Genomic DNA, 12143 nt, shown 5'->3' on the forward strand with positions numbered 1-12143 from the left:
TTAGTCATTTAATTTGAATTTGGCGCTCTGCAATTCACTGGATGTTGACGAAAATGATCCCGCTAAAGGGATCGGTGCGCCAAGAGGTTTTAACAAATTAGTCCATAAATAGGCTTTGTTCAGTAGTAACCTCTAACAGAATGGTATAAAGCCTTAACAAATGACAGATAAATACAGTTACAACCAAAGTTGCTCAATATATTTTTAACACAAAACTATCATAGACTTCCATAAGGAAACAACATGAAAGATTCCACATGTAAACCAACAGTGTCAAGACTCTGCTAGCTCCTTATCCTAGAATCATGCAGAATGCACCGTGCGGCCCATTGGCGTAGCATGGGCAACGTTTCCCATCTCTTCAAAAGTATATCTACGATTGCGATTGTTAGACTCCACTCTGTGAGGCAAATCGATCTGCAGGTTGAACATGGTGAGATTATAGACTCGTAAATTGATAGTGTAGTTTGTTGAGTCGATTTTACAGCTAACTAGCTACGTTACACGCTGATAGTGTCTTCGGTATTATTGTGTGTAGCTACATTTGATAGCCAGACCCATAGAGAGAGCATTGCACTGTGGATTTTGTGGTCGACTTCAGCTGCAACAGATTTCCACAATGATTTTCCATGTTGCTAGCAACCTTGTTATAATGCCAAAATGAAACATTTGTCACAAAAAATATTGTGTTAGCTAGCTATCATGAAAATGGAGTAGGCTAACGGTGCTAGCACACCATTGTTTTTATGCACGACGGCACAAATGCTTCAGGTGTGAAAATTTTTCCACACAATCACATGATGAAGACAACGTGGAACTGGAAAATGGACAGGGATTTATCTGCCCTACATGCACCACCATCAAGCAGCTTAGAGAAGAGAGCCTCCGGCTGTCAGCTCGGCTGAGAGAAAAGGAGAACCTGCTTTCTAAGTACACCAACCTTTCTGTAACCCAGGCAAACCAAATCTCTAGCAAAGCTGTTGATGAGTCAGGCGGCATTGATCTGTCCCAATCCAATGGACAGATGGTAAGCTCAACTCCGCGGCCCAGTGGAGACTGGACACTCGCAAGGCATATGAGATCGGGGAGGCAGTCTGGCCACCCTTCATCTATCCGAGAAGATCCAATTGTCATGCCCTGATCTGTTTCACCTGTTGTGATTGTCTCTACCCCTCCAGGTGTCGCTTATTTTCCCCAATGTATTTATCCCTGTGTTTCCTGTCTCTCTGTGCCAGTTCATCTTGTATGTTTAGTCATGTCAACCTGCGTGTTTTTCCAATACTCCTTTTGCCATTCTCTTTTTTCTAGTCCTCCTGGTTTTGACCCTTGCCTGTTTCTGGACTCTGTACCCACCTGCCTGACAATTCTGCCTGCCTTGGCCACAAGCCTTTCTGCCACTCTGTACCTCCTGGACTCTGATCTGGTTTTTACTTGTTTGCCTGTCCACGACCATTCTCTTGCCAACCCCTTTGGATTATTAAACATTGTAAGACTCCAACCATCTGCCTCCTGTGTCTGCATCTGGGTCTCGCCTTGTGCTTTGATACCAATCCAACTATCAAAGAACTTTGCCCCGCTAGAGATGGACATACCAGCGCCCCTAGCCCCCTCTTCGTTCCACATCAGATTCCATCACGTTGGCAGCTCGATGGTGAGATTTATTGGCCTGCCTGCAATCTGTGGACCGACCAAGGTCCACTGTCACCCAAGAGCCAGTGCCCACAACTTCAACTCCCTCCTGCCCACAGTTCTGGCCAACCACTCCAATATTGACACCATCGTCACTGACATATGTTTAACCTTAGTTTTGGATGATCTGAGGGAGGACTACAATTTCTTTTTTTTTACATCTTTGGACAGTGAAGAGAATAATTATCTCTAGCTCTGCAACCAGCACTTTTTTAAAAGAGACAGGATTCACCCTAACTGCAGGGTTCCAGGATTATTTCCAGCAACATCAAACTGTTTTAGAGACTGACAGACAGGGTTTGATAGTGTTCCAGTCCTCCCTGTCAGAATAACCAACAGAGGATGTGGAAACCATATACATTCCTTTAGGAATGGCACTATGGTTATTGTGATTAACCTAGTTTATGTTCCTATAACACCGACTTCTAGTGAGTTTATACAAACTGTCATCACCTACTATTCTGATAGATTGAAGACTGTCAGAAAAAGTGGTTGTAACATTAATAATTTGGTTGTTATTTGATTGGTTACCTCAATCCAGATGGGTTAGGGTTAGGACCTGGTTATTACCAAGGGGCTTTCTATTGACATATCCTCTATTGTTGATGTTGCTTTATCTGATCACCTCTATGTATTTTATACTACCTTGTTGCCCATAGCACAGGGTAATACTGCACGCATTATTATGAAATGCTATCTGACCTCTGAAGTTGCTACAGATTTTATTGAGTGTGTGAACAATACTCCACCACCTATTCTGCCTTCCTCTTGTGGTGATTTAGTTGATCACTAATAGCTAATGAAGGACAACCATTGATGCCATAGTTGAAAGGCCACATCCAAACAGAGAGCTCCATTTGGGGAACTAATCAATTAGGAAACTAATCAATTAAAGAGACATTTCAGAAAGAAAGAGCGGAAGTGGAGAAAGTCAAAGTTGCAGATCAATTATGATATTCTGAGAGACCAACTTAGCATATATAACAAGGCATTTAGAAATGCCAGACAGTCTTATTTTTCTAGCTTGATTACAAGTAATCAGAATAATTAGAGAGTGCACTTCTCGACCGTTGATGGCCTGATAAATCATACCCCCTCAAACCTATGTGAACTTTCCTTCACATCTAAATGTGATGAGTTTGCTGCATATTTCAGATATAAAATAACCAACATTAGGTCAGACCTGATGAGAAGTTTGATGACGTGCCCTAGCCTACCAAGCAAAGGCACTATGGATTTATTTTCCCTGGTTGACACAGACATGCTCAGGAAAATTATATCACAACTTAAGCCTTCTACATGCCTTCTAGATCCTATCCCCACCACCTTCTTCAAAATATGAATTGCATATCTGAAGAAATGCAGGCTATTGATAATCTCTCCCTGTTCACAGGCACTTTCCCCACTGCACTAAAAACTGTTATGTGAAACCCCTTCTGGGGAAACGGCATCTAGATTCTTCAGCTCTTAGCAATTATCCATCCATCTCAAACCTTCCATTCTTAAGCAAAATTCTGGAGCAATTGATGTTCAAACAGCTAAATCATTTAAGTGACAACTAAAAAAAACCAAATCCAATCGCAGAGACAGCCTTAGTTAGTGGTAAATGATCTTAGGGCCAACACAGATGCCAAACAGCTCTCTGTCCTTGTACTCTTAGATTTAAGTGCTGCATTTGACACTGTTGATCATGATGTCCTTCTGGAGAGGGGGGTGGCCTCTCTGGTCCAGGTCTAAATTGATTTAGGACCTATTTAACTGGTCGAGAGTTTTATGTCTCCCTTGGTGAACATAACTTCGATATCATGTGGCTTTCCACAAGGTTCGATTTTGTGTCCAGTAGTGTTCAGTTTATATATGTTACCCCTTGGCAGTGTTATCAGGAAGCACAGCATTGATTTTCACTGCTACGCAGACGATACACAGCATTTCTATGTCATCAGAGGATTTAGCTCCATGGATAAATGATTAGGTTGTATTAGTAATTTAAACACTTGGATGGCTCACAACTTCCTTCAGCTATATCAAGACAAAACCAAGGTACTTATTGTTGGAGTCAAAGCACAGAGAGAAATCTGGCCACACATTTTAATGGGCAATAAAGATTAAAAACTAGGTAAAAAGCCTAGGTGTCAATTTATATTCTGAACTCAATTTCGAATCACACATTAGGAAAATGACCAAAATAGCTTTTTACCACCCGAGGAACATTGCCAAGGTGTGACTGTTTCTCTCTCAGGCTGATACAGAGACTCAGCCATGCTTTTATTACAAGCAAGCTTGACTACTGTAATGCTGTCCTGTCTGGTCTACCCAAGAAAGCCATTGGTCAATTGCAAAACATACAGAATACTGCAGGGTACTGACCAAGACCAGACAGAGAGCACGTTACACCGGTTTAATGGTCTCTGCACTGGCTGCCTGTGAGTTTTAGAATTAATTTTAAGATTATTTTATTGGTTTTTAAATCAATCCACGACTGTGCAGCCCAATACATATCAGTCATGCTTTTAAGTTATGTACCCAGTAAGTCCCTCAGGTCCTCTGGTACTGGCCTTTTAACTATCCCAAAGCCCAGGACCAAGAGGCATGGAGAGGCAGCCTTTAGTTACTATGCCCCCAGCCTCTGGAATAGTCATAGAACCTGAGGGGGCCAAAACTGTGACATTTTAAAAAGAGATATTTTAAATATTTGTAGCTTTGCTTTTCCTTAGGTTATTTTTAGTCACTCAGTTCTTATTGTTCTTTTGTTTTTTATCCTGTTGTGTTTATTGTGTAGTAATAAATATGAAAGTTTTTTTTTCTCCAATGTTTTTTTAATTTGTTTTTTTTCCCCAGTGAAGCACATAGCAATGCATTCCATGTCTGAAATGTGCTGTACGAATAAAACTTTATTGAACCATTCCGAACACAAAAACTGGGAACATAAACACAAATCCAAAACACAGCAGAATAGAAAGTGGACAATACCATGTGGGAGGAAACAATCCTTATTCTAATATACAGTGCATTTGGAAAGTATTCAGACCCCTTGCCAAGCTTGTAGCATCCTACCCAAGAAGACTATAGGCTGTAATCGCTGCCAAAGGTGCTTCAACAAAGTACTGAGTAAAGGCTCTGAACAATTAGGTAAATGTCATATTTCCCCCCACCCCCCAAAAATGTACATTTACAAAAATTTATAAATCCTGTTTTTTCTTTGTCATTATGGGGTGTTGTGATGTCATTATGGGTTGTTGTGATGTCATTATGGGGTATTGTGTGTAGATTGTTGAGGGTTAAAACATATTTAATCCATTTTAGAATAATACATAATAAAATGTGGAAAAAGTCAAGGGGTCTGAATACTTTCCAAATGCACTGTAATATATATTTTAGTAATGGTGGACTGAAAGGTGTGTGTGTGTGTTTGTTGCCAACAGATCATATATTTTAGTAATGCTGGACTGAAAGGTGTGTTTGTGTGTTTGTTGCCAACAGATCATATATTTTAGTAATAGTGGACTGAAAGGTGTGTTTGTTGCCAACAGATCATATATTTTAGTAATGGTGGACTGAAAGGTGTGTTTGTTGCCAACAGATCATATATTTTAGTAATGGTGGACTGAAAGGTGTGTTTGTTGCCAACAGATCATATATTTTAGTAATGCTGGACTGAAAGGTGTGTTTGTGTGTTTGTTGCCAACAGATCATATATTTTAGTAATGGTGGACTGAAAGGTGTGTTTGTTGCCAACAGATCATATATTTTAGTAATGCTGGACTGAAAGGTGTGTTTGTGTGTTTGTTGCCAACAGATCATATATTTTAGTAATGCTGGACTGAAAGGTGTGTTTGTGTGTTTGTTGCCAACAGATCATATATTTTAGTAATGGTGGACTGAAAGGTGTGTTTGTTGCCAACAGATCATATATTTTAGTAATGCTGGACTGAAAGGTGTGTTTGTGTGTTTGTTGCCAACAGATCATATATTTTAGTAATGCTGGACTGAAAGGTGTGTTTGTGTGTTTGTTGCCAACAGATCATATATTTTAGTAATGCTGGACTGAAAGGTGTGTTTGTGTGTTTGTTGTCAACATGTCACGGGATACTAGGAGTGGTGGGTGGAATCAGGCGCAGAGAGCAGGGTTCAGTAGATCGTCAATTTATTCTCCGGCGCACAAAACGGTCACGCCAACATACAGGGTGCATACAATTGACCAGCCCAAACACAGTACCAAATAGTCCGGAGAATACACATACGATAACCACCATTAGACAGAGGTAACAAAAACAATCCCGCACAAAACAAGGCTGGACAACCTACTATATATAAGGACGCTAATTAAACTAAAATACACACAGGTGAAACTAATAACACAAAACCAACAGACAAACGAAAAAGGGATCGGTAGTGGCTAGTAGGACGGTGACGACGACCGCCGAGCACCGCCCGGACAGGCAGGGGAGCCAACTTCGGCGGAAGTCGTGACACAACAGATCATATATTTTAGTAATGGTGGACTGAAAGGTGTGTTTGTGTGTTTGTTGTCAACAGATCATATATTTTAGTAATGGTGGACTGAAAGGTGTGTTTGTTGTCAACAGATCATATATTTTAGTAATGGTGGACTGAAAGGTGTGTTTGTAGCCAACAGATCATATATTTTAGTAATGGTGGACTGAAAGGTGTGTTTGTTGCCAACAGATCATATATTTTAGTAATGCTGGACTGAAAGGTGTGTTTGTGTGTTTGTTGTCAACAGATCATATATTTTAGTAATGGTGGACTGAAAGGTGTGTTTGTGTGTTTGTTGTCAACAGATCATTTATTTTAGTAATGGTGGACTGAAAGGTGTGTTTGTTGCCAACAGATCATATATTTTAGTAATGGTGGACTGAAAGGTGTGTTTGTGTGTTTGTTGCCAACAGATCATATATTTTAGTAATGGTGGACTGAAAGGTGTGTTTGTGTGTTTGTTGCCAACAGATCTAAACACACCCTGTACTCTGACCTGCAGACTCCAGGTCGTTACGGTCGTGTTATAGTCACCTCTAGGAGAGGCAGCATCCTGGACCCTCTACACACAGACCTAGTACTCAAGGTAACGCTGTGTGTGCGTGTGTGCGTGTGTTGGTCAGAGAATGATATAGCGGCCTATTTTATGTTTGCTTAACACACTCCTCTCTCAGTGTAAAAACCACACAGCACAGGGCCAGCCAGATGAGCAGCAGTCAGTCAGCCAGGCCAGGCAGTGTATATATAATCTGAACCAGTCACTCACTCAGTCAGCCATGCCAAATCAAATTTTATTGGTCACATACACATGATTAGCAGACGTTATTGCAGGTGTAGCGAAGTGCTTGTGCTTCTATCTCCAACTGTGCAGTAATAACAAAAAAGTAATATCTAACCAATTACACAACATATACCCAATACACACACATCTAAGTAGGAATGAATTAAGACTATATACATATGGACAAACGATGTCAGAGCGGAACGGACTAAGACACAGTAGAATAGGTGTAGGTTACAGTACATATGAGATGAGTAATGCCAGATAAGTAAACATTATTAAGTGAATGAGATACCGTAGAATAGTAGGTATATATAAGCCAGGAGGCATATATAGTCGGAACCAGTCAGTCAGCCAAACCAGGAGGTATATATAGTCTGAACCAGTCAGTCAGCCAATCCAGGAGGTATTTATAGTCTGAACCAGTCAGTCAGCCAAACCAGGAGGTGTATATAGTCTGAACCAGTCAGTCAGCCAAGCAAGGAGGTATATATAGTCTGAACCAGTCAGTCAGCCAAGCAAGGAGGTATATACAGTCTGAACCAGTCAGTCAGCCAAGCCAGGAGATATATATAGTCTGAACCAGTCAGTCAGCCAAGCCAGGAGATAATATAGTCTGAACCAGTCAGTCAGCCAAACCAGGAGGTATATATAGTCTGAACCAGTCAGTCAGCCAAACCAGGAGGTATTTATAGTCTGAACCAGTCAGTCAGCCAAGCCAGCAGGTGTATATAGTCTGAACCAGTCAGTCAGCCAAGCCAGGAGGTATTTATAGTCTGAACCAGTCAGTCAGCCAAACCAGGAGGTGTATATAGTCTGAACCAGTCAGTCAGCCAAGCCAGGAGGTATATATAGTCTGAACCAGTCAGTCAGCCAAGCAAGGAGGTATATATAGTATGAACCAGTCAGTCAGCCAAGCCAGGAGGTATATATAGTCTGAACCAGTCAGTCAGCCAAGCCAGGCGGTATATATAGTCTGAACCAGTCAGTCAGCCAAGCCAGGAGGTATAGTCTGAACCAGTCAGTCACCAAGCCAGGAGGTGTATATAGTCTGAACCAGTCAGTCAGCCAAGCCATGCGGTATATATAGTCTGAACCAGTCAGTCAGCCAAGCCAGGCGGTATATATAGTCTGAACCAGTCAGTCAGCCAAGCCTGGAGGTATATATAGTCTGAACCAGTCAGTCAGCCAAGCCAGCAGGTGTATATAGTCTGAACCAGTCAGTCAGTCAAGCCAGGAGGTGTATATAGTCTGAACCAGTCAGTCAGCCAAACCTGGAGGTATATTTATTTTTTTATTTATTTTACCTTTATTTAACCAGGTAGGCAAGTTGAGAACAAGTTCTCATTTACAATTGCGACCTGGCCAAGATAAAGCAAAGCAGTTCGACAGATACAACAACACAGAGTTACACATGGAGTAAAACAAACATACAGTCAATAATAAAGTATAAACAAGTCTATATACAATGTGAGCAAATGAGGTGAGAAGGGAGGTAAAGGCAAAAAAAGGCCTTGGTGGCAAAGTAAATACAATATAGCAAGTAAAACACTGGAATGGTAGTTTTGCAATGGAAGAATGTGCAAAGTAGAAATAAAAATAATGGGGTGCAAAGGAGCAAAATAAATAAATAAATTAAATACAGTTGGGAAAGAGGTAGTTGATAGGGCTAAATTATAGGTGGGCTATGTACAGGTGCAGTAATCTGTGAGCTGCTCTGACAGTTGGTGCTTAAAGCTAGTGAGGGAGATAAGTGTTTCCAGTTTCAGAGATTTTTGTAGTTCGTTCCAGTCATTGGCAGCAGAGAACTGGAAAGAGAGACGGCCAAAGAAAGAATTGGTTTTCGGGGTGACCAGAGAGATATACCTGCTGGAGCGTGTGCTACAGGTGGGAGATGCTATGGTGACCAGCGAGCTGAGATAAGGGGGGACTTTACCTAGCAGGGTCTTGTAGATGACATGGAGCCAGTGGGTTTGGCGACGAGTATGAAGCGAGGGCCAGCCAACGAGAGCGTACAGGTCGCAATGGTGGGTAGTATATGGGGCTTTGGTGACAAAACGGATTGCACTGTGATAGACTGCATCCAATTTGTTGAGTAGGGTATTGGAGGCTATTTTGTAAATTACATCGCCAAAGTCGAGGATTGGTAGGATGGTCAGTTTTACAAGGGTATGTTTGGCAGCATGAGTGAAGGATGCTTTGTTGCGAAATAGGAAGCCAATTCTAGATTTAACTTTGGATTGGAGATGTTTGATATGGGTCTGGAAGGAGAGTTTACAGTCTAACCAGACACCTAAGTATTTGTAGTTGTCCACGTATTCTAAGTCAGAGCCGTCCAGAGTAGTGATGTTGGACAGGCGGGTAGGTGCAGGTAGTGATCGGTTGAAGAGCATGCATTTAGTTTTACTTGTATTTAAGAGCAATTGGAGGCCACGGAAGGAGAGTTGTATGGCATTGAAGCTTGCCTGGAGGGTTGTTAACACAGTGTCCAAAGAAGGGCCGGAAGTATACAGAATGGTGTCGTCTGCGTAGAGGTGGATCAGAGACTCACCAGCAGCAAGAGCGACCTCATTGATGTATACAGAGAAGAGAGTCGGTCCAAGAATTGAACCCTGTGGCACCCCCATAGAGACTGCCAGAGGTCCGGACAACAGACCCTCAGATTTGACACACTGAACTCTATCAGACAAGTAGTTGGTGAACCAGGCGAGGCAATCATTTGAGAAACCAAGGCTGTTGAGTCTGCCGATGAGGATGTGGTGATTGACAGAGTCGAAAGCCTTGGCCAGATCAATGAATACGGCTGCACAGTAATGTTTCTTATCGATGGCGGTTAAGATATCGTTTAGGACCTTGAGCGTGGCTGAGGTGCACCCATGACCAGCTCTGAAACCAGATTGCATAGCAGAGAAGGTATGGTGAGATTCAAAATGGTCGGTAATCTGTTTGTTGACTTGGCTTTCGAAGACCTTAGAAAGGCATGGTAGGATAGATATAGGTCTGTAGCAGTTTGGGTCAAGAGTGTCCCCCCCTTTGAAGAGGGGGATGACCGCAGCTGCTTTCCAATCTTTGGGAATCTCAGACGACACGAAAGAGAGGTTGAACAGGCTAGTAATAGGGGTGGCAACAATTTCGGCAGATAATTTTAGAAAGAAAGGGTCCAGATTGTCTAGCCCGGCTGATTTGTAGGGGTCCAGATTTTGCAGCTCTTTCAGAACATCAGCTGAATGGATTTGGGAGAAGGAGAAATGGGGAAGGCTTGGGCGAGTTGCTGTTGGGGGTGCAGTGCTGTTGACAGGGGTAGGAGTAGCCAGGTGGAAAGCATGGCCAGCAGTAGAAAAATGCTTATTGAAATTTTCAATTATGGTGGATTTATCAGTGGTGACAGTGTTTCCTATCTTCAGTGCAGTGGGCAGCTGGGAGGAGGTGTTCTTATTCTCCATGGACTTTACAGTGTCCCAGAACTTTTTTGAGTTAGGGTTGCAAGAAGCAAATTTCTGCTTGAAAAAGCTAGCCTTGGCTTTTCTAACTGCCTGTGTATAATGGTTTCTAGCTTCCCTGAACAGCTGCATATCACGGGGGCTGTTCGATGCTAATGCAGAACGCCATAGGACATTTTTGTGTTGATTAAGGGCAGTCAGGTCTGGGGAGAACCAAGGGCTATATCTGTTCCTGGTTCTAAATTTCTTGAATGGGGCATGTTTATTTAAGATGGTTAGGAAGGCATTTTTAAAAAATATCCAGGCATCCTCTACTGACGGGATGAGGTCAATATCCTTCCAGGATACCCCGGCCAGGTCGATTAGAAAGGCCTGCTCGCTGAAGTGTTTCATCGAGCGTTTTACAGTGATGAGAGGAGGTCGTTTGACCGCTGACCCATTACGGATGCAGGCAATGAGGCAGTGATCAGATATCTATATATCTATATGCAGTGCCTTAGGAAAGATTTCATACACCTTGACTTTTTCCACATTTTGTTATGTTACAGCTTTATTCTAAAATGGATTAAACAAATAAAAATGGTCAGCAATCTACACACAAGACCTCATAATGACAAAGCAAAAATAGGTTTAGACATTTTTGAAAATCTATTAAAAATATTAAAAAATAATAAGTATAGTATTCAGACCCTTTGCTAGGTGACTCGAAATTGAGCTCAGGTGCATCCTGTTTCCATTGATCATCCTTGAGATGTTTCTACAACTTGATTGGAGTCCACCTGTGGTACATTCAATTGATTGGACATGATTTGGAAAGGCACACATCTGACTATATAAGGTCCCACAGTTGACAGTGAATGTCAGAGCAAAAACCAAGCCATGAGGTCAAAGGAATTGTCTGTAGAGCTCCGAGACAGGATTGTGTCGAGGCAAAGATCTGGGGAAGAGTACCAAAACATTTGCAGCATTGCAGCATTGAAGATCCCCAAGAACACTGTGGTCTCCATCATTCTTTAATGGAAGAAGTTTGGAACCGCCAAGACTCTTCCTAGAGCTGGCCGCCCAGCCAAACTGAGTCGGGGGAGAAGGGCATTGGTTAGGTAGGTGACCAAGAACCGGATGGTCACTCTGACAGAGTTCTAGTGTTCCTCTGTGGAGATGGGAGAACCTTCCAGAAGGACAACCATCTCTGCAGCACTCCACCAATTAGGCTTTAATGGTAGAGTGGCCAGACGGAAGCCATTCCTCAGTAAAAGGCACATTACAGCCTGCTTGGAGTTTGCCAAAAGGCACCTAAAAGACTCTCAGACCATGAGAAACAAGATTCTGTGGTCTGATGAAACCAAGATCGAACTCTTTGGCCTGAATGCCAAGCGTCACGTCTGGAGGAAACCTGTCACCATCCCTACAGTGAAGCATGGTGGTGGCAGCATCATGCTGTGGTGATGTTTTTCAGTGGCAGGGACTGGGAGAATAGTCAAAATTGAGGCAAAGATGATCTGAGCAAAGTACAGAGAGATCCTTAATGAAAACCTACTCCAGAGCGCTCAGGACCTTAGACTGGGGTGATGGTTTACCTTCCAACAGGACAACGATCCTAAGCACACAGCCAAGACAACGGAGGAGTGGCTTCGGACAAGTCTCTGAATGTCCTTGACCCGGTCGAACATCTCTGGAGAGACCTTAAAATAGCTATGGAGCGACCCTGCCCATCCAACCTGACAGAGCTTCAAAGG

General features: G+C 42.4%; 1 protein-coding gene across 1 annotated transcript in view; it reads left to right on the forward strand.

Moving 5' to 3' along the window:
• Window positions 1-12143, forward strand: part of ptchd1 (patched domain containing 1) — an 86163-nt gene that overhangs the window by 18112 nt on the left and 55908 nt on the right. Inside the window, exon 4 of the mRNA XM_036945618.2 lies at window positions 6658-6772. Coding sequence (XP_036801513.2) covers window positions 6658-6772 — 115 coding nt within the window. The remainder of the gene's footprint in view (window positions 1-6657; window positions 6773-12143) is intronic.

This window comes from Oncorhynchus mykiss, chromosome 15 (genome assembly GCF_057628025.1).
Source record: "Oncorhynchus mykiss isolate SJ-2025 chromosome 15, ASM5762802v1, whole genome shotgun sequence".
Taxonomy (NCBI): Eukaryota; Metazoa; Chordata; class Actinopteri; order Salmoniformes; family Salmonidae; genus Oncorhynchus; species Oncorhynchus mykiss.